Source organism: Lutra lutra, chromosome 1 (assembly GCF_902655055.1).
Source record: "Lutra lutra chromosome 1, mLutLut1.2, whole genome shotgun sequence".
Lineage (NCBI taxonomy): Eukaryota > Metazoa > Chordata > Mammalia > Carnivora > Mustelidae > Lutra > Lutra lutra.
The window spans coordinates 86267220-86289957 of record NC_062278.1 but is presented as its reverse complement, the minus strand read 5'-3'; the positions used below and the strand labels follow the sequence as shown (position 1 = coordinate 86289957).

General features: G+C 47.6%; 1 protein-coding gene across 1 annotated transcript in view; it reads left to right on the top strand.

The window, feature by feature from the left end:
• Nucleotides 1–1787: 1787 nt before the first annotated feature.
• LOC125099700 (uncharacterized) overlaps nucleotides 1788–22738 on the top strand; it is a 35103-nt gene continuing 14152 nt past the window's right edge. The window contains exons 1-12 of the mRNA XM_047728999.1: nucleotides 1788–2084; nucleotides 12319–12353; nucleotides 12474–12560; nucleotides 14496–14537; nucleotides 14857–14886; nucleotides 18356–18400; nucleotides 18761–18808; nucleotides 18975–19021; nucleotides 19122–19171; nucleotides 19436–19653; nucleotides 19763–20013; nucleotides 22297–22431. Of these exons, the coding sequence (XP_047584955.1) occupies nucleotides 1852–2084; nucleotides 12319–12353; nucleotides 12474–12560; nucleotides 14496–14537; nucleotides 14857–14886; nucleotides 18356–18400; nucleotides 18761–18808; nucleotides 18975–19021; nucleotides 19122–19171; nucleotides 19436–19653; nucleotides 19763–20013; nucleotides 22297–22431 (1221 nt within the window). The 5' untranslated portion in view covers nucleotides 1788–1851. The remainder of the gene's footprint in view (nucleotides 2085–12318; nucleotides 12354–12473; nucleotides 12561–14495; nucleotides 14538–14856; nucleotides 14887–18355; nucleotides 18401–18760; nucleotides 18809–18974; nucleotides 19022–19121; nucleotides 19172–19435; nucleotides 19654–19762; nucleotides 20014–22296; nucleotides 22432–22738) is intronic.

The following is a 22738-nucleotide window of genomic DNA, read 5'->3' as shown; positions in this document are numbered from 1 at the left end:
ATTTATTTTTAATGCCCTCTTGCCAAAGACCACTTGGAATACACCTGTAGTCATACAAGCTGGATTTATTACTCATTGCAGTGAGGGACACCATGAAGGTGTCTCAGTGAAAGGATGTTAGAAAATATTATTAAAGGATCTGGGCTCTTGTTAACTGACTTGGAGGCAGGCTTAAGAAAGCAGGGATCGGGGACACCTGGGTGGCTCAGTGGGTTAAAGCCTCTGCTTTTGGCTCAGGTCATGGTCTCAGGGTCCTGGGATTGAGCCCCGCATTGGGCTCTCTGCTCAGCAGGGAGCCTGTTTCCCCCTCCCTCTCTATCTGCCTCTCTGCCTACTTGTGAACTCTCTCCCTCTCTCTGTCAAATAAATAAATAAAACCTTAAAAAAAAAAGAAAGAAAGAAAGCAGGGATCGTTCTATGAATGTGTGTCTTCATGAATCTTAGCCATAGGGAGGGCAGATTAGAGTAAGGCTAAGGCCATGAGTGGCCAAGAAGCAGCAGTCCCTCTTATTAGCCAGGACAGCTGTGTGTTTGGTATTTTGTGGCTTGGATCATGTTCACATTTTGTCTCTGTTCAGACATGATTGGCGAGTCTTGTCTTGTTCTTGTGTTGTTCTTGGTCTTGTTCTTGTCTTGATCCATCGTGGTCCCAGAGAGGCCTTGTCTGATGCTGATGTTCTGTGAAACTGTTGATTTCAGCAGAAGAACACCAAGCCCAGTAACAGTGCCAGGGTAGCTCTTAGAATATAAAGTATCGACTACAGTGTTGGACTCACGCGTTTTCCACCAGCAGGGATTATGACTTTTATTGTGCTCGCCCACACTGCCAGCACAGGACCTTGGGTCACAGCGAGGCAGGCAGGGGGCTGAGACTTTTGGAGGAATCTAAAAGACAGATGTCTCTTCAAGCTGCAATGAACCACTTTCTTCCCCAGCTTCAGGCATTACATGAGGCCATTTCCAGGAGGTCGGGGGTATTTCAGCCTGGGGAGAATTTCAGAAACAGCAAAGAGAAGGCTGGCATCCTGGACTCTGCCTTTGCCTCCTTCCTCCAGTCGCCCTGTAGTGAGCCAGACCTGGGCTAGGTGCTGTGACAGCCACCACTTCATGGAAGACAGACAAGCAACCATGCTGAAAAACGGGGTAAAAGAGAACAGTGATAGGTGAGAGCCACTAACCGTCTAGGCAGTGGTTCTCACGCTTTCCTGAGCATTGGAATCACATGGGAACTTTAAAAATATTGCTGCCTGGGTCCCACTTCACTGGTTTAATTGGTTTGAGATGCTACCTGGGGCATTGCTATTTTAAAAGCTCTCTGGGTGATTTAATACATTGCAAAGTTTGGGAACCACTGGTTTAATCCATCCATCTTCATGGTTTTTTTTGGGGGGGGGGGCGGTTTAAGCCAGCCGTTAATCTGATAAAAGCTGTGGCACCTCATTCCAGGCACTTGTATTTTAGATTCAAAACCTGACAATTTCAGGGGGTTTATAGATCCTAAGAAGCAAATCTGGGAACCTCTTGGGGTGTGTGTGTGTGTGTGTCTCATGGTCCCCAGCTGAAAATCCCCAGATACTGGAGTAGCCAGCCCCAATCTGGATGACTTGAGCTTTCTGACCCCTTCTGAAAGAATGGCGCTGGTTCTTCTTCACAGAAACCGCGGGTTAGGGTCATCAAGCCGAGTTCCCTCAGGGCGAGGGTGCCGACCAGCAGCCAAAGCTGGGCCGGTGTGCGCACGTGTGCGAATGTGCACGCCGGTGTACACGCCAGTGTGCGCGCGCGGGGCCGCTGGCGAGCGTGCGTTTCCGTTACCGGAGCCTCTGCAGCCTCAGGCTGCAGCGGCCGCTGCGGATGCGCGCCCGGCACCCCCTCCCAGCCAGTCCCCTCCCACGGTGGCTCTCGCTCGCCCTCTTCCCTCCCCCCGCAGCGTCGGCCGCCTCCAAGTGTGCAGGGCAGCGCTCCCTCCGCGAGCCCCTCCAGCAGCCAGCCCGGCGCGCACTGAGCGCCGAGCCCGGGGCGCGCGTGGAGCCCCCTCCCAGCTGCAGAGCGACGATGAGCCGCGGCGTGGGGGTCGCGGAAAGGAGGTGAGCGCATCTGCGGGGCTGGGGGTTTCGGAAGGAGAAGGGGCGGAGCGGGCTTGGGCGACGGCTGGGCCCAACGTCGCCGAGTTGCAGAAAAGGCTTTGCTCCTTTCGGCAACCCCCAGACCCTCCCGGGCTCTGCCCTTGCCCTGCGCGGGCGGGGGTGAGGGTTCCACTCCCGTCCCAACATCCCCGCTCCGGCCGCGAAAACAAAGCACACTTCGGCGGCGGCGCCAGCCTCACGCGGGCCCAGAGCGTGGGGAGCCAGTGCGCCCCCCGTGCCCCACTCCTGCCCTCTAGTCCTGGCCCGGGGTCTCGGCGGGCCGCACCTGGGTAGGGCCCGCGGTAGCGGGGTCGCGCGCAGGTGCCCGCGCGGGAGGAGGCGGCGGCGCGCAGCTCCGGAGGCCCCGCGCTCGCGACCCAGAGGTGGGGCCTACAGGCGGCGCTGCTGTTGCCTGCGGCCGCGTTTCCCTGGGCGCCTGGGCTCGGCACCGCCGCAGTGGCAGGTGGGCCCGAGGTAGTTCACATCCTCCTGGTGGAGGCGGCTTTGGGCGGCCGGTGGGGGCCATGGAGGGCAGGTCGCCCTGCGGCGCCCCCTTGCTCCCCGCGGTGGACTCGCGCGCTTCCCGCCTCCGCCGTGACTCTCCGCCCCCGAGGCTCGGTTTCTGCTGTCCTCATCTGCCCCTAGCTCCCGGGCTTCAGCTCTCGGGAGCTCCTGCGCCCTCCGTACTGGAAGAGGACTTGGGAGGTCGCTCCAGGAGGGTGCCCGGCGTTTTGCCAGACACTGTCGGCTTTTAAATTGTTGAGTCGAAGTCGAGGGTAGGATTGGTTCCCTTGACGCCCCCTCTCCGCCCCCGCCTTGCCCATGTGTGGCGGCCCTACCAGCAGCAGCCCCTCACCCGCCATGTGGCGCTAACACGTCTCACGCACGGCAGGCTCCAATTAACATTGCTTGAAGGATTTCTGCTATTACTGTAAAGGGAGCCAATGCCTCTGTTTGTCACCAGACCTTTAAAAGTAGCTGCTTTTTACATGGGAATGTTTATTAAGAGCTAGTTTGGGGATGCTCTAAGGGTATTGTGGGCGTGTTCTCCAGAGTTACTGTCATTTGCAAAAGGAGCTTTTAGCATCGGATGTAGTATTTCTGCAAGTATGTGATGGGCGCTTTGTGAAATACATCCTTTAGGTAATCCTTTCATTGCCGTTAAGCGCTTGCAGGAAGTCACCCAAAGCAGTGCAGAAACGCTCAGCAAGGATTCAGACTGCAGAAAATTTTCTTTTAGGACAGTCACTGCTGCAGAACCAAGTTTCTACAGGAACAACTAGAGCAAGGAGCGAGTGCCCAAGTTTAAAGTGTCCATGACTTAACTTTTTCGTGGGTCATTAAACATCAGGTCCAGTTTCTCACAGGGAGGAGGGAGGTTTGTTTTTTCTGCCCCTGCCTTTCTTTAAAACACTGTTGCAATCAGAAAGGCAGCCTAGAAAAGTCTGTGTGTAGATAGGTTTGACTATTTGGTTTCCTGAGGTTAGGATCACGGGCAAAACCACAGGACACGAACTGAGTCCACATCGAGTATCAAAAACTCTGCTTACAGAGGATATTTACCCAACAGCAAGTCCTGGGAATGATTGTTAAAGAGCTCTGAATTAAATCTTCACTAGAAGTAAATTTTCCCCCCTGCCAGAACAATAAAGAGAGGAAGTGAATTGAAATACAGTATGTGACATTAACACAGTTATTTACACAAACAGAGCTAACTGAATTTTTCTGCTGACTACCCAGAACTACCAGCCCCTGCTGGTATTGCTGGAGGATATGGACCCACCCCTACTCTTTGCACCAAAACTCCTTAGTCCCCCATCTCTGATCTTTCTGGCCTCTTCAGGGAGATTGTTCCTAATGTGTCATTTTCATGTTTCAATATGGCAACAAAGTCCATAAAATTCAGTATCAGCCAAGGGTGAGGTGCCAGTCTCTGTAAACTGGAAAGCACCCCACAGATGCTAGCTACTGTTGATTATAATTTTTAGTAGCTGCACAGCATTCCCTTCTCACAGTTTTGGCCATTTAAACTGTTTCTTATAGATTTTTAAAAATACTGAGGCATAGAGTCTTTATGTCTACCCTGTTCTTTCTGTCGCATATTTGTTCAATGAACACTTTTTTTCCAGTGCAAATTATATGCCAAACCATGTGCTGGATGCTGGGGATGTGGACTCCTTGGCTGTACACACCCCTTCACTCTCACTCATTGTTTTTTCTAGTTCCCAGACTTGGAAACAAATTACAGCAGAGCAGTGCAATAACTGTATTCCTGCAGGTGTATATCGCATGTTGTTGGTTCAGGGAGGGGAGAAGAGAAACAGGGTTGAGTCATGGGAATTCCCCCACCCCACACATCTTCAGCTCAGGAGAGCTCTCTTTGTTCACTCCAGGCACTCAGGATTTCTCTTCTATTTTCCTCCTTCCCTTCTTGTCTTCTCACTGCTGGAAATGTCCCAGCTGCCTCCCTTCTCCCTGCCAGCGTGGTTCCAGCCCATTTCTCTCCTGGCCCCACTTCCCTTTGGAGTACGTTTTGCAAAGCTCTCACTGACAGGTACAAGGAGGAGAAAGGAAATAAACCCTGAAACTCTTTCCCTGCGTTCCTGCCACCCCACAGCTAGCTGCCTTTTAGGCCATATCCCCAATGCAGTTAGCCTCTTCATCTTGCCCTCCCACCAGCCAGGGTCCTTCTCCATTCACAACTGTGGCGTGTAAAGCCGAAGTTCTAGATACTTTCCTTTTCCTTTCCCCACATGCCAAAAACCCTTTTGTGTGTGTGTGTGTGTGTGTGTGTGTGTGTGTGTATGTGTATGTGTACACAATCAGACAGAAAACACAAGCATTATAAGTTGCACATCACCAAGTGAACATTATGTAACCACTGCCCAGGTCAAGACATAAAACATGGCACCCTAGATGGCCCTCTCATACTCTGATTACTCACAGTCATGTTTCTCCTTCCCAAAGGAACAAGAGATTAATTTTGCTTGTTTGTAAACTTTCTAAAAATAGCATCATGCAGCATATAATCTTCATGTCTGGCTTGTTTTGTGCAACATTATGTTTGTGAGATGGATCCACAGTGTTGTGTGTAAGCAGCTCTTTCATTCTCATTGCTCACGGTACTCCATTATATGATAATGTCACATTTTTGTTCATCCATTTCTTACTCTTAGTGAGCATGATAGTTGCTTCCAGTTTTTGCCTAATACAAATAATATACAGTGAGTCCTTCAGCCTTTTGTTACCCAAAGACCTACCAGTTCCACCATTATTTTTTCCTATTGGAGTAACTTAAAAAGGGGATGGGGTGGGTGAAGGAGCCGGCCGGTTGAGCCAGCTCCGTGCATTTTCCATCTTTGCCAGCGCTAAGGACCTTTGGAAGAACCTAAGACTGTGCTTTTATTCAGGGACCTGAACATTGAAGAAAAAAACCCATAGGATGGCTTCTTTTGTGAGCGAGCTAATTGGAAGTGGTGATCTTTGGGAAGAAAGAAGAAAAGAAAATAGGTCATGATAGGAAGCCGGCTTGGTTCAGGCAGCATCCTCAAGGGGATGGACAGCTGGTGGCTCCAGGTGCCCACATCTCTCCTGCCCCCACTCCCCCACCTGCCTCTAACTTCCCTTTATTGAGTCTCTGATCTACCTCAGGGCTGGTCCTGGAGGGCTTGGCATGGATGGAAGTCTTTCTGTCTTGGCTTGTGGGGAGGGCACTGTTGGCTTCCAGAGCTTGGTTCTGAATGAAGACACTTTCCTTGGAGTGTGCTTTAAAGTTACATAGCTCCCTGGGAGGTTTTTGTCACCTAGTACTACAACTGCCCTGGCAGGGGGACTGGCTCTTGTGGCCTGGGGGACTGAGGTTTTCTTTGGGGAAATGCTTAGGCCTCTGGACTCAACACAAGCAGTGTCTTAACCTGCAGGTTGTCAGAGGGTCTTATACGTTTAGGCAGTTCCCGTGGAAGACGTTGAGGACAGCAGATTCTGGGACCCTGCACTATTGACTTCCTTCTCTGCTTTCACATTTTCAGTCTTCCCAGGATGGAAATGTAGAGACTACTCAGCAGACTGAATCATTGCCACTAGCCTCCTGGGGGTTACTATCAGTTTGGTTATAGTGTTAGGATTTCTCCCCCTCCCTGACCTTCCTCATCCCCTGCTTCTCTCCCCCTGACCACACTTGCTTTCCTCCTGTTTCTGGACCTTGATCCACTCTTTCCTGTCTCCGACAGGAGCTGCCCCGCGCTACTCCCAGTTCTTCTCTCCTGTCCATTTCTGCTGTCCTTTGTCGTTCAGCTTAAATGTCACTTCCCCTGGGAGCCCTCCCCAATTCCTCAATCTTAGAGGAGCTTTCTTGTCATTCTCTCAAAGCACTTCCTGTCTCAGATACAGGAAGTCAGGCTTCGCCATCAGGCTGATGGGCTGGGGAAGGCACAGACCTGTTCCTTTGTTTACTGGTATCTGGCACACACGCTCCACACGTGTTAGTTGAATAAATTGATGAAGAAACCAGGAGACCTGGGACAAGTTGTGATATTGTGCTGCTTATAACTTGCTCTGTGATCGTGGGTATATATTCACTTACCCTCTCCTAGATTCCCATCTCCCCTTGTAGAATGATGCATCAGACTGGAAGATATTGTAGGGTCCTTTTCATTTTCAGCTTTTTCTGAGCCTAATAGCTAGAGGATCCTGCTTGTGGGGAAGCAGCACTCTTTGAAAATGCAAGATGGCCTTAGTATTATGGTTTAATTGGCTGTGTAGTTAGTCATGTGCCTGTGATCTTAGCATAAGAGCTCAGTTTCTTCCCAGTTCCTCAGAGCCTGCTCTGGGCTAACACTATACTTATGTTTATTTTTATTTTACTCTCCCTGCCCATATACAAATGTATTTGTTTTCTGATCTGCCTTCCTCCTCCCCTGGGACAAGGTTCATGTGTCTTGTGTTACTTTTATATCCCCTCTGCCAAGTGCAGCACCTGTCATAGGATAAATAGGCGTTTGTTCATCTGAGTTGATGGGAAAGAGATCTATGTTATAGAGAATATTATTTGCATTGGGACTATGCCCTGGGAAGTATAGTTATTTCATGATTGTGCATTTTAACTCTAGTTTGTGGCTAACATAAAATCTTTTTCACTTTCTTTAACTGATTTACTTATGGGTTTTACTTTACTTGTTATCGTCTGTTTTCTAGAAGGTCGATAGGGACTAAAAGAAGTAAAACCTGGGGGTTACCATTAGTTTGGTTACAGATGGTTTAATTCTGGTGAGAAGTTAGTTAGAGGAGGATTTGGGGCTTATTATGGATGTAATTATGCCTAAAAACTCTGTTTACCTACAGTGGAGAATTACCTTCATCGGCAGTAGGAACCTTAGTAGGAAGAAAGACTGGTGTTTTGTCATTATTCTGCTTGGCAGAATTTTTAGCTTTTTGTCATTAAACTGTACTGATAAAAGTTTGGACTCTGCAATCAGATAGACCATGATTCTTGAATGAGTCACCCAAGATCTCTGAGCATTATTTCTTTTTCTGTGCGATGGGGATACATACTAGCCCAGTGTTAGGCACTTAAAAGATGGCCATGATGGTTAAATGAGCTGATCGACATAGGCTGAGTCCTTGGCTTAATTTCCAGCACACAGCCAACATTTAACAAATACAAGCCATTATCATATTGAGACTTTATTTTTACTTTAAGGATTGTTAAAAATCTTTAGGTGGAGACCTATTACTTATAGAGCCAGATTGGAGTGAAATCATTCCTATGCCCAATAGCCACCTGTCCAGGCTGCACAGAGTCAAGCTGGCTGCCAAGGGGGGACATGGGGCTTCCTCCAAGAGCTTGGAGTGCTTGTGTTCTGGTTCTCCTGCATCGCTCCTGCCCCAGGTGGGTTTGGCTACATGACCCAAGCAAGACCTCTGAGCTGCAGTGTCCCCATCTGCACGTGGGGATGGCAGTCCTGGCCACGTCTTCCTGGCAGAGTTCGTGTGAGGAGCTGGTGCTCTTGTGGGTCTGAAAGCATTCTTGGAAGTTTTAAGGTCCTGAACTTACGTGAGGATTTGGTGTTGCTCTCAGGTTTCATTTAATTGCAGCTATGACTTAATTCTGACAACAACTGGTTTTACTCATTTGCACTTAGTTTCACAGAATCCACATTTTCCAACAAACAGGTAATAAACACTGTCACTTAATAGGACGCAGGGTGTTTTTGTTTCCCCTTAAGGGAAGGGACTGTACCAGTCTGGGGCTGGGAGCTGATAGGTAGGAGGCAGCATTTATATATATATATTCTTTTTTTTTTTTAAGATTTTATTTACTTATTTGACAGAGATCACAAGTAGGCAGAGAGACAGGCAGAGAGGAGGAAGCAGGCTCCCCGCTGAGCAGAGAGCCCGATGCAGGGCTCCATCCCAGGACCCTGAGATCATGACCTGAGCCGAAGGCAGAGGCTTTACCTGCTGAGCCGCCCAGGCGCCCCTGCAGCATTTATATTTGATGCTGGTGTCGGAACTGCAGGAAAATTCTACCTAGTAACAATGATGGAATCCATATCAGTATTTAAGAATCTTCAGGTCCTGAATAGATGTCCCTGCCCCTTTCCTACTTCTCTCCAGTCCCTGAATTACACTGAGAGCATTTGGACTAGCTGCTCTCATTTGATAGTTGCTGTGGTTTTACTTTAGGACAGCGCCCATCATAGAAGAGAGGGTGGCCACCTGACATTCATTCAGTTGCAAGAGGCCCTGTGGGTCCCCTGGGGTCTGGCTTTCCTGAGGCGGGGGTGGGGGATGGGGGTGGGGGAGAGAGCTGCCTTGTGGGGGGAGAGGAGCTGCGTCCTCTTCATCCGGTCTAAGCCCCACCTGCATCACTGTCCCGCTGTTGGTGCCTGGTGTTTCTGTGCTGAGGGTGGGGGCCTTCTACCTCTGGGCCTCACTAATCTCATCTTGGACACCACTCACTCTCATCTACTTCATGGAGAAAATAAAGGCTTTATGCAGAGGCTTTCTGGGTTTTAGCAAAAGTTGTAGTATCTAAGCAGATGGATACATGTCTGAAAACAGATAAGCAGCTGCAGAAAGGGGAAAATGAAAGTGCTAGTAAGGAGAAAAACAGTTTTGTTGAGAACACAGAAGTGGGTTTTAACCAGGCATATTTTATGCAATAAGAATGACCAACTTTCAATCCATGTTCTCATAATTCAAATTAAAAGGCATAGTGACCGCATTATAAGAGGTAGGAGTCTAGAGAAAGAAGGTGGCACATCTGGCTTATTCTTTTAGACATTTCATTAAAAACTATATTTTAGGGGCACCTGGGTGGCTCAGTGGGTTAAGCCTCTGCCTTCGGCTCAGGTCATGATCTCAGGGCCCTGGGATCGAGCCCCACATCGGGATCTCTGCTTAGCAGGGAGCCTGCTTCTCCCTCTCTCTCTGCTTGCTTCTCTGCCTACTTGTGGTCTCTCTCTGTGTTAAATAAATAAATAAAATCTTCTATTTATTTATTTTTTTTAATTTTTAAAAAGATTTTATTTATTTGACAGAGAGAGAGAGAGAGAGAGAGGGAAATCATAAGTAGGTAGAGAGGCAGCAGAGAGGGAGGGGGAAGCAAGTTCCCTGCCGAGCAGAGATCCCGATGTAGGGCTCAATCCCAGGACCCTGAAATCATGACCTGAGCCGAAGGCAGAGGTTTAACCCACTGAGCCCTCCAGGCTCCCCAAAAAATAAAATCTTTAAAAAAAAACCCAAAAACCATATTTTAGCCTTTCTTAGTTTCTTAAAGCATTTCCCAATTACAACTTCGCCACCATGGCCTGACCTTTTGAGCAAGAGTTGAGGATTAAAGAACAAAAGGATTTAAGTCTGAAAACGAGGATGTGTGTATTTCCTAGAACCATGGAGCTTGGGAAATACCAAATACTTGGGGACGTTTACCTAAAATCTTGAGTTGAGGAGGCTTACAACACCAACATCCGGGGATCCCAACTGACATGGGAGAAGAGGGAGAGGGAAAGCAGTTGGTCTGCTGCCCTTGCTGTCTGGGTCCTCACTTTGCTCCCAGGGTTGGGATTTGGGGGTGGAGTGGTGGGCAGGGAGGGAAGGCACTGTGCCAGGCAAGTGTGTGGGCTTTGAAGTTATAAAGGGCTAGAGTCAGGTGCTCCTTCTCTAGTCCTTAGCTCTGTGACCCTGAGGAAGTTAATTAACCTGTCTGAGCCAGTCTCTGCATTAGTAAAATGGCCTTTAGAGACTTTTTGCGGTGATGGAATGAGAAAATAAAGATTTTAAATATGTATAAGTGCAAATAACATCATTGTTGTTTTCTTCCTCACTTTTCATTTATTCCTCAAAGATTCTGATTCAGTGGGCCCAGAACAACAGTTTTTAGAGGGTACCTCAAATAGCTCTCATGTTCCTCAGACTATACTATGAGAAGTGCTGTTTTTCCATGATGAATAGGAGTTTTGGCATCAAAGGGAGGGCCGGGCTGTCACTTCTGTGCACACACACCTCCGGGGGGTGCCCCAACACCCCCTGCAGAGTGCATGTTCACAGAGCCCCCAGAGTTGGGGCACATGATTTGCAAGGCCATAGGCAGTGACCCTAGGTTGGGGGTGGTGACACAGAGAGTGATGTATGTGTGTGTGTGTGTGTGTGTGTGTGAGTGATCCAGGGTGTGCTTGGGACACCGAAGATCTTTCACTCTGGGTGAGCTCATGGAGGGGAGACAAGGAACAGGGTAGAGGTCATTGTGCACCCTGCCAAGGAGCTTAGGTTTAGCCAGAAACCAGTGAGAAGCCACAGAAGGGTAGAAGCAAAGGTGTGAGGAGACCCCACTGATAGTCACTGATGAGCCAGAAGAGGGAGACTGCAGGCCTGCATAGTAATTATGGGAAAATTACCCTCAGCCAGCCAGGTGAGGGCCCACGGTGAGACACAGAGAGAGAGGGGAGAGAGGGAGTGCACTGGAACGGAGGCAGAGAGTGTATGCTGAGGAGGGGACAGATTGGAGAGGTGTCTAGAGGGAGGCTCAGGAGGACTGGCTGCTTGATGAGCAAGAAGGGGCAGGAGCTGGTGAGGGCCGAGGTCCCAGCCAAGTGCCCCCGGGATGGGATTCTCTGCAGAGACAGGTCAGGAGGAGCAGGTTCTCCCTGAAGATGGATAGCAGCGTAGTTAATTTAAAGTGCTTAACAGCGTAGCTAATTTAAAGTAGTTAATTGAAAGGCCGTGGGCACCTGGAACTCCAAGAAGAGGACTGGAAAGGAGGTGCAGATTTAGGATGAGAAACCCTGGTGTGAAGGGGCAGCCTGAGGTGGTATGAGGTGGGAAGACAAGGGCGTACAGGGGTGACTCCTGATCACGTAGCTGCTGCTGCCCTGGAGGCTGATGGAGGCTGGGGCAGGGGTGAAGCACACAGAGAGGGGGGAGGTCACTGCCTCAGGGGAGGTGGGAGGGGCCAGCAGACCAGGTAAGAAGGGACACGGAAGCCACGGAAAAGCCTGCCACCTGCTTCATCTCGTGAGGCTGTGGTCACTGAGGACTGCAGAGGGCCCACTGGGTTTGTTGGCCAGAAGTCAGTGGCAGCGTGGGAGAGCAGAAGCCAGGTGGCTTTGAGTGCAGGGGGGATTGGGGAGCGGGAGAGTGGAGACCATGTGCATAGGGCACAGAGAGTTCAGGCATGGAGAGGACAAGGGAGAGGCCTTCTTATTACATGCTTGCTACAGGAGCCCTCACTATTTGGGGTGCCATATGTGAGGGAGGAGGCCAGGGAGGCAGAGCAAGATGACCGGGGAGAGGGAGGATGACTCACGCAACCAGATGGAGGGCTGGATGCCAGCGCGGGATGGACAGTTAGGACTGTGTGCCTAGGGACGTGACAGAGGACGGCCAGATGGCTGGGCATGGAATGGCAATCCCGTGAGCCTGGGAAGTGTGGTGCTGGCTCCTGGGGGTGTGATGGGACAAGAAGGGGTCAGGCGCACTCCCAAGAAGCCCCACTGATGAGTTTGGCCTGGCTGTGTGTGGGGTCAGGCCACAGGTGGAGAGTGAGAGGGGCAGGAAGACCTTTGAGGAGGGAGAGAGTTCTTTAATTTGCAGCATTTCTGGAGAAACAATATAATGATCATCTTGAAGATTTTTGTAATTATTTTATATAAAATTAGTATCAGTTTTTCAAAGTCTTTTTCTTTTCTTGTTGCAGTGATGACCCTCACAATGCCCCTTCAGAAGGAAAAGGTACGGTACTCCTAAGTCAGTGTGGAGGTGTTAAAAAACTTACACTCTATGGAGTGTTTGCCGTTTTTGAGAATGATCATTTATTTTACTTATGGACTGCGGCTACTCTGTTGCATTCAGGCATTTCCCAACTGCTGCCTTGCAAGCTGGCCTCCTTACACGAAGGGCAAGGAGAGACTGAAGAAGGAGGCACACCGCCCCAGACTGGTAGGTGGCAGTTTCCCTAAGCGAGGAAACTGACTAGGAGGCTGGTCTTGGTCTGCTAGGTACTTTGAAGCTGGGTCAATGTTCGTTCATACCTTGAGTGTTGTGTGTCAGGGTGGGTGCTGGGCAACTAAGGGGATAAGACATGGCCTTGGTCCTTAAGGCTTCACAGACCAACCGGAGACAAGCAACCACTGTTTGCCAGTTGGTCCCTGTGACAGGAGGGGTCGCAGGCCTGGAGTGGGGGGGGGGGTGGGGGGTGGGGGAAGGACGCCAGAAGTGACTTTGGGCTGGGTTTGAATGGATCCCTGGGAACTCCAGAGGTGAGGCTTGGGGGAGGGACTTCCGGGCAGTGGGAAGGTACCTGGAAAGGCTTGGAGAAGGAGCGGCAGTCATCCTGGCGTTCAAGTTTGGGGACTAGGGGAGTAGTTAAAATAGATTGATTCTAGGGCAGCGGTTCTCAGTCCTGGCTGCACGTTGCAGTCATCTGGAGACTTTAAAGGTAAATACTGCTGTTCAGGCCCCACCCCAGGCCAGCTAAATCAGAACCTCTAGGGATGGGCTGAGTCCGGGCATGGATGTGTTGAGAAAGCTTTCCAGGTGGTTCCAAGGTGCAGCCAGCATTGAGAACCCCTGTTCTGTGCTTCTAGCCCTGCAGGTGGGCTGGCCTCTGCTTTCATGATTGGACAGTCGTGAGGAGAAAGGTGTAAATACGTGTGAAGTGTTTTACATAAATATATGTAAAGTATACATATACACAATGAATTAAAAAAAGTGAGTAAATACATGTAAACAAGTTAACATATATACGTGCCTGGCACATAGAACACTCAGAACAAGCTGCTATGGGCTGCGGTTATTATTGTTCTCGTCATTATTCTCAGATCTTTTCCTTCCTCCCTGTAACTGCTGCCACTCCTTCCTTACGAACATAGGGAGGGAGGGTTTGGGAATAATGCTAACAGCTTTCCATGTGTGTACTTGCTGAATCCAGAGGCTGTGTGGAGGGGGAGGCAGTGTCTGGAAACTGGGAGGTACAGAGAATGAGGAGTGGGAGTGGGGGAATGAGCCTGGCTGGTAGGTTGGGCCTGGGCATCTCCTGGGGTCTGCCAGGAGAGGCCCAGATGTCCCTGGAGGTGGTGGTCGGGATCCTACTGGGGAGTTGGTGCCATGCCTGCTGAGGGCTCAAGGGGGAAGAGAGGCTGGGAATGTGGGGCCTGGGGCATTAATTGGGGATGGGGGTGGTGGGAGAAGAGAGGAGTTGCAAGGCCACTGGTGGAAAGCTCTTAGAGAGGTAGGAGAACCAGGACAGACATCTTGGGAGGGTCCTGTGGGCAGGAGGGAGTGATTGGTGTCTACCTGCAGGAGTTCTTTTCTGGGGGTTAGTGGTCCTTTAGGGACATCAGGGAGAGGATTTCCAGCAAGCTGTGGGAACAGAAGCGTGATTGCAATGGACTGAGACATGGAGTCGGGAGTGAGGAGGTGGAGGGAGCGTTCTTGGGGACCACTTTTTCCAGAAGTAGTTGGATAATAGGGACTATGTTTGTCCTGTGCTTCAGTCAGTGGCACGCACACTCCAGGACTTCTGCACAGTTGTGTCACTGGCCTAGTGTGTGTGACATGTCCAGATGTGCAAATGCAGGAGCCAGACAGGATCAGGGAGGGCGAGTCACTGCTGGGAAGGGCTTGAGAAACAACCAGAGGAAGTGGTTCCCGCAGCCAGAGGGTTACAGGAGCTCGTACTCAGTATTTTCTGTCCAGTTCCAGAGAAAAACAAGCCCCCTCTTAGAGAAACCAGACTGGTTTTGGACTCAATAGAATTTATTAAATTAGGAAGAAATTAGTTGAGTTTGGATCTATTTTATAATAGATATAATTAAAAAATAGTTTTTATTTTTTATCCACTGCGAACGTCCCTTGGCATATGTTTCTATTCAGGAGAGGACAGCAGTTCTGAGAGCAGCTCTGAGAGTGAATCTGGTGAGTAACGTACGCTTTTCCTTAATCACGGAATTCTGGTTAAACCTATGAGCCTTTATTTTTATTTTAAAGTAACGCACACATCCCTTATATTGTTTGAGGACCTCTTACTAGCATGGTTTTGTGAAGTCCTGAAGAAATGCCTATGTGGTAAATACTTTCCACTTGGCAAGCGAAGTGGGAGGACAGGATGAGCTGAAAAAGAAAGGCAGGAAATGGTTGCTGTTGGCGAGAGCCAAACATCTTACCTATTCTCCCATTAGCCCGTGTTTCCTCTTGGTTGTCAAGAGTTTGATTTAGACTTCTTTGCTTTTTGTAGATAATGAGGAACCAGAACCAGAACAAACAAGTGAGTATATCCTTCCTCTCAATTTTATTTTTTGTTGTTGAAAGGAAGAAAGGGGAGGATAGCCTCTGGGATTTTTATGTTGCCGATCACTTGCTCGTTATCTTTCTCCCCGTGCAAAATTAAGGTGAACGTTAGGAAACTTCTCTAAGTGTTTTGGAAATGTGAGCTCACTACACAGGGCAAAAAAAGCATGTGCCCGTGATGTGTGTCGGTACCAAGACTGTACATGTGCAGTGCTGCTCTGAGGCCCCTGCCTGAGGGGCCAGCCGTAAGCTGCTGCAGCTTGCCTCGGTGGGGCTCGCTGCTCACGGATTGTGGCCCACTGACTGCCTGCCGCTGCAAATGCACCATTTGTGGTTGGGAGTTTCTGGCATGCTGTTGTAGCTATCCGTGAACAACTTGAGTATGAAACCACTTGAAGGGGATTCTAAATATAAAATATGGTTTTTGTCGAAAGTTTTGTGAGTGACTAAGCTTGTATTTTAAGTGATTTTCTTTTACCGTAGGATTTTTCCCCGCGGTTCTTAGACTCTGATCTGCCCCTGAATGCTGTAGCAGGGCAGTCAGAGGGCTCCTTTGCAGTACTTAAAATAAATGAAGTCTCTTCGATCATAAGTCCTTATATAATCTGATTCTCTCTGCAATTTCTCAGTGGAGAACCTGTGATGGTAGGTTCTTGCAATCATGTTATACATTGAGGAGAAGCTGTAATAATGTGAGTAGCACCCTCGTGGAGATGTCATATTCTGATAGCCATAAAGAAAAAATGTGTGCCAGCCCTCTCACCCCCAGTTCTCTGTACATTATGGATTATTTCATCCTCCAAAATGCAGTCGAAAGTCCAGCCTCCATAGATTGGATTAAAATAGAAATGAAACTAGAAAGCTGGCATTGGATCAGGTTTCTGCTGTTATCCCTGGTAATAACTGGGTAAAGGGCCGTAGAGACACAGAGTCCGAAGTCAGGACCCTCAGGGTCCAGAAGCTAGGTCAGGGCCAGGGCCTCACCCAGGCAGGCAACATAGGTGGAAGGCATTTGGAGTCAGTGAGGCTCAAGATAGGCTCAAAATTGGTGCGGTCAGTGTGGTCAGCAGGGCAAACGTGGAGCATGGAGGGGCTGGCCCTTGGCTGGGTTAGACATCTTGGTATTCTCTGGCAGTCCAAGTGTCCTGGCATCTTCTGTGGGTGGGCTGAGGATGCTTGTCTTTGGAGCCCCAGGTCATGGAAGAGTCCTGCCTTCCCCCAAGATTATTCTCTTTGTTAAAAGGTCTGTGATTCTTTGCCTCCATTTTCAGGTCAGGTGGAAAGACCAGGTGGGCTGCCTTGGACTGTTCGCTCCTCTGTGCTCTAGCTGACAGTGCAGGCCTACCCGTTCTCTGCCTGAGTGGCTATGCTTTCTACTCACAGGCATGAACTCTGGGGTCACGCAACCATGCTTGAAGGGAAGCTGTGGTGGTTAAGCTGGGGAGAATTACATCGATTTCTCTGCTTTGGCTGGGAAGACCTGGTCAGAGGCTCGGTGTTTGCCAGCTGGTTAGGATTCTCTGATCTCTTTCACTTTCTCTGCTCCTAAGGCAGAAAACCATGGGCCATGGATGAAATACAATGCAGACGTACAGCCAATCAATAAAGTAGAATTTTATGATCCTTTATAGGACAGTGACTGAGGAAATACGATTGGAGGGTGGTGTGGTGGAGGAGGTGGTCGGTATTTCAGATCTATAGTGTTCTGAGTCCAGGACTCTGAATACTTTTAATCTCTTTTAATACTTTTAATCTCCGTTGCCATGTTATCTTAATTTTTTTTTTTTTTTTTAAAGCTGGAGCTCCCGATAGGCTGACAGATCAGGCAGCTTGTGTGTGTTGTGGTGGAGCGCTGTCCTGGGGGGTGTCTGTACTTTATGGGCATGGGGGATGGCATAGGACCTTGTGTATGTGTTGGTGAGTGCCTTACCCATGGGGTGACCCTCTTAGAGGTTGTTCAGATGTTTACAATGTAAAACCAAGCATTTGACACATTAGGTCTTGCCTTAAGTGACAGGAGTTGTTGTCTAGAATTTGTAAATTTTTTAATGAGTCCCACCTATCACTGTAGCAAAATTATAGTTAATAATAGTTACCTAACACTTACTGAATTAGGGAATGGTCATTTAATTTTCCTTAATTTTTTGGGGGGAGTGGTATTATTCTAATCCCCGTTTGATAGATGTGGAAAGTGAAGCATGGGGACACTTAGTAATGCCACCAGAGAGGCCGGGCTCATGCAACTAGTGACCAGTGTAGATAATAGAAAAATTCATTGCTGTTCCCTTTCTTTCTTTTTAAAAAAAGATTTTATTTGTTTATTGAGAGAGAGTGAGAGAGAGAGAGAGAATATGAGAGAGAGAGAGAACAAGATCAGAGTGAGGGGCAGAGGGAGAAGTAGACACCCTGCTGTGCAGGGAGCCTGATGTGGGGCTCAATCCCAGGACTCCAGGATCATGACCTGAGCCGAAGGCCAATGCTTAACCGACTGAGCCACTCAGGTGCCCCTGCTTTCCCTTTCTTTTTTTTTTTAATTTTTTTTTTTAAGATTTTATTTATTTATTTGATAGAAATCCCAAGTAGGCAGAGAGGCAGGCAGAGAGAGAGGAGGAAGCAGGCTCCCTGCCGAGCAGAGAGCCGAAAGCTGGATGTGGGGCTCGATCCCAGGATCCTGGGATCATGACCTGAGCCAAAGGCAGAGGCTTTAACCCACTGAGCCACCCAGGCGCCCCTGCTTTCCCTTTCTTAATACATTTTGTAGTATGGAAGTCTAATCATTCAGAAAATAGTGACTGAGCACTTACCAGGCCCTAGGGGTACAGTCCTCATGAAGCTTACATTCTAGTGGGGAGAGAAACAGGAAGCAGAAGACACTAAACCACAGTGTGCCAGGTGGGGAGATGCCCTGAAGGAAATGAATATGTCAGGCAGGCCCTGTCTCAGGGAGGGGGAGTGTGCATTTGTATCAGAAAAGCCTCTCAGATAAGGGCACATTTGAGCAGAGACCACGAAGATGTGAGGGGGCAAGCAACATGAGTGTTTGTGTCAGGAGACAGTATATGCAAAGGCCCTGAGTCAGGAGTGTGCTTTGGGGTGGAGACATGGTGGGTGGTGACTGGAGGGCAGCAGGTGTGGGGAGGCAGGCAGAAGATGAAGTAATGAAGAGCCAGACCATATAGGGCCTTTATCCGTGTGGAAGTAATCTACATGCCAAATCAGAGATACTTACAGTTGTTCCAGTTTAAATAGGCCTAAAATCTGATGTCGGTTCTTTTCTTCTAAGCTGATGTCTAACCCTAATAGCTGGAGGGATGATGTCAGCTGAGCGTTATCTTGGGCCATGGATGAATCTTCAGTGGGGGCTGCCGCTCTCCAGCGGAGATGCTGGCCCTGGGGAGGAATAACTGATGAAGAGATGGCTCATATGCCCTTTCTTGTCTTCACAGATGGGGAGCCAGGAGGGTCTTGCGTGGAGGAAGCTTTTGCTCAGAGTAAGAACCAGGCGATGTGCTTACTTCTGGTTCCTCTGCTGCTCTCCCGTGCTTGTGTGAAAGGAGGACGAGTGGGTCCCGTGTAAGGATGATGGCCTCATAGAAAGATCACATAAAGTTTTATGTGCCGAGATGGGGTACACCAAAACTCAAGTCGCATTCAAGCCCGTTTTCACACCTTAGACCTAGAGTGAGATTGACAGACATAGTGTCTCATGTGTCATTGGATTGACGTGTGGAGGTGTTTAAATACATGTTTAAAGTTCTGTGGGTTGGGAAGCTAAGGTGGGTGCTTGAGTCATGTACGATTTACCCCGTGACCGACTTGTGCCAATGCATGTGTGACAATCTCGTTCACAGCGGAAGAGTGGGAGGAGAAGGAATTGCCCAAAGAGCATTCGCATTCAGGTATAAACGGACATTTTCCAAAATATTCTTCCAAATATTGTTATTGCTGAGGGGCATGTGCCTTTGAACTTTGTCATCTCATCCTGTCGCATATACTTATGAAAAAATTTGTATTCAAAAATGCCAACCACATTCATATACATAAAACTTTTTCTCTATCATTTAGAACCTAAAAAAATCCAACCTCACTGTGAACACTGCAATGTTGAAAATGTAAGTATCTTTTCATTATAGAGTATGATTCTTTAATTTGCTTTAAGAAAGTAACATTACTTCTGTATTACCTGCTTTTATGTGTGTACTTTTTCTCCAGAAACAAAATGAGCAAGTGACCCCCAGGCCGCTTTCCAGGGAACAGTTTTTGTAAGTAGAGAAGACTTAAATATCATCAGTAACTTAACTTCACACATAAAAATGACCCCAGGTAGGGGAAACACAGAACAACATAATTAATTTCACACACTTTATGTACTTCCTTGGACTGTTTTCTTTGGTAGTGATGCTTCTTCAGAAGGCTATAGAATTTCATTAGTGCTTTTGAATGAAATTAAAAACATAAATAGTTTTAAGAAATCCTCCCCGACCAAACATAAGTACTAAAAAGGTGTTCTTATCTGTCCGATGCAGACTGAAGTTGGACACAGAGGGAACTTACCAGTGCACGGAAACTGGTCTGATATTTGAGGTTAACAGAAAGGTTGACATCAAGTATTGCGTTTTGTCCTGGAGCAAATTTGCAGACCTGGTTGTTAAACCCTGGGTTGTCGGTGGACCCTTGTTTGATGTTAAATGTGACCCAACCTGTCTCACCTCCATTCAGTTTCCACATTCCCTCTGCTTGGGTCGTAAGTACTTGTTTCCTAAATGTCTGATTTTTGTGCGTGTGTGTGTGTGTGTATGTGTGTGCAGCCCATGTCCTGCCCAGAGTGCTGATTTACCTTCGTATTTTAACAGACCACAATGCCAATATGACGTTCAAAGTCTTACATGTTAAAAGTTCTGGGGCCTCATTAGAATCTACCATGGATCATTCTACAACCCACGTCAAATGGCGCGTGAGCTCTCTTTCTCCTGTGGGGCCCGTTATTCAAAGTGAAGAGACTGTATACCACCACGGGGCTGTGATTCTCTACAAAGCCATTGACCATAACCCATCCTTGTCTTTTCGGGTGTACATAGCAACCAATAACGAGTCCTTCATCAAGGTAAATTTAACGAGAATGAATAAGTGTTGACTATTTTGTGTTCCAACATGATGCCGTGTGTGTGGGTCCCATTCTTGTTAACTGAAGTGTCTGCCCTCTGTGGGTCTCATTTGGCGCTCACCTAGAGAGGTCAGAGGGTCAGTGCCTGGGGCATGCCAAGTCCTCTGATTGAGGGAGGGCGGTCATTCCGATCGAAGCAGAAGGGGGCAGGGGTCTGGGACTTCAACGGGAAGAAACGCAACTCACAGGGAAATGAAAAAGAATAAATGTTTGGTAAACAGCTGTCTCTTGGGCCACTCAGAGCCATGGGACATAGAGGACTTTGCTTAAACAGGCTTTGCTATGTTCCTCCCTGTCTCCCATACCTAGTTCATGTGCTAGTGTCGTTATCTGTAGTGACAGTTCTCTTTCTGGAGCAGGTCCTCTATCTGAATTCTTTTCTTTCTTTCTTTCTTTTTTTTTTTTTTTTTTAAGATTTTACTTATTAATTCAAGAGAGTGAGAGAGAGCACAAGACGGGGTGAGAGGCATTGGGAGAAGCAGGCTCCCTGCTGAGCGAGGAGCCTGATGCAGGACTTGATCTCAGGACCTGACCTGAGCCAAAGGTAGACACTTAACTGACTGAGCCACGCAGGCGCCCTGTCCAAAGTCTTTTAGGCAGTTGTCAGGGAGGTTAAGAGCCTTTCCTGATGGGGTGCCTGGGTGGCTCAGTGGGTTAAAGCCTCTGCCTTTGGCTCAGGTGATGATCCCAGGGTCCTGGGATCGAGCCCTGCATCGGGCTCTCTGCTCACCATGGAGCCTGCTTCCCCTCCTTTCTCTGCCTACTTGTGATCTCTCTCTCTCTGTCAAATAAATAAATAAAATCTTAAGAAAAAAAAAAGAGCCTTTCCTGAATCTGCTGGGTTTCGGTTGCCTTTTTAAAAAAATTGTTTGAATTAGTTAATTAAAAAAAAATTCCAGTATAATTAACATACAATGTTATCTTAGTTTTAGGTGAACGGTACAGTGATTCATCAATTCTATTCATTACTCAGGGCTAATCGTGATAAGTGTACTCTTACTCTCCTTCATCTATTCACCCATGCCCCCACCCTTGATTGCTTTTAAAAAATTTATTATTATTATATTAAAATTATTATTATTATTTATTAATTATTTATTATTATTTAAAAATAATCTTCATGCCAGAGTGGCCCATCTTGGGGTACCCAGCCCTTGGCCCCCTCCAAGGTCACACTGCCTGTCTCCAGTGTTTTCAGGTTATGGTGTTTTGATGGCTTTAAAACATAAGTTACATTGATTGTAATTGGCGATATATGTTAAAATTTAAGAACTCTATTAAGTAATAGGTTTTTAGTTTCTTCCTAAGAAGGTGAAATATGCTTCCTATAATCTTATTTAAGTTAATACTTTCAGGTGGGAAACTAGTCTTCAAATGGAGTCAAAAGAATCCCATGTAAATTCAGTTAATTAAAAGGGTGTTCTCAAAAAAAAAAAAAAAAAAAAAAAAAAAAAAAAAAAAAAAAATAAAAGGGTGTTCTCTCTCTCCTTCCTGGGAAGCTGGATGAGGAGCTGATTCCACCGCTGGAACAATGGGAGCATGGCACGGTTAGGGCAGGATGGGCTTCCTGTTGATGCTGTAGTTTTACACCTTCTGGGATTGACTTTTTTTTCCTGTGTAGGAAGATTTCCTTGCACTTTGCATTCAGGAAACCCAGATTTCATGTTCAGCTACATCTACAGCTGCTGCCCAAGGGAGCCTGGGCCAAAGTCTCCCATTTGCCTCTGTGGGGCATTCGAACTATGTGTATCGAATCAGTAGCCCGTCTGGGACAGTGGTGAGGCCAAGGCTGGAAACACATAGTGCTGGGTAGAAGCAAGCTCTGGGTAAAGGGGAACTGTGTACAATAAAGTAGTTGCTTTCTGTTCACACGATGGACAGATGATCAGTACAAACGTGTAATGCTGGCACTCATTTAATTTTCTCAAATCCTTCAGAAGCAAACTTTTGGTGCTGGCCAGGGTGTGTGTGTGTGGTTGCTTTTGGCTGTAGTGTTTGGGCGGAAAGAGGTTTGGAAACCTAGAAGCTTGCAGTGCGGGTCCGAGGTGCCTTATTAGCCTCTGCGCTGTTTCTTTTTAGGGCGCCTGAAGGTGTTTCCGTTGCGGTCATTCTGTGCGGGGGACATGAAGAGAATGCTGGGGGCACGTGCACTGCCTGGGCACTTAATGGTTCTTACAGTTGTTACTGATGCATTTCACAGCCCAAACCTATTTCTGCCTTTAGGATATTTCCAAGTCAGTAAAGCACTCCTCTAAGAAATTCATGAAAATTGACAAGCCTCCTGTTTGCCAGAAGTTATTGCAGAATGGGAAGAAATACAGACTGATCAGTGAACCAGAAGCTGAAATCACCCCCGAGGTATATATCTTAAAAAAACCACTTGGAGTAGCAGCAGGGATGTATATTTTGTAGCTAAGGTTATTTTGAAGGTTTTAAAAGAATTCATTTTGTTTTCATTTTTATTTACAGGAAAGCCATTGTTTTTCTAAACTTGCAGCTTATTCCAAAGATGCTGTTGAATTTCAGAATTAATTTGCCACCATTGCAGAAATAGGCTATTTAATCTTTTTTCCTTTAGAAAGGTTTTAAATTTTCTTGAGTTTTTTAAATTCTTCAAACAATGTTAGCTTCAAAGGAATAAAAACCTTCAGTTTAGTCTTAAGTC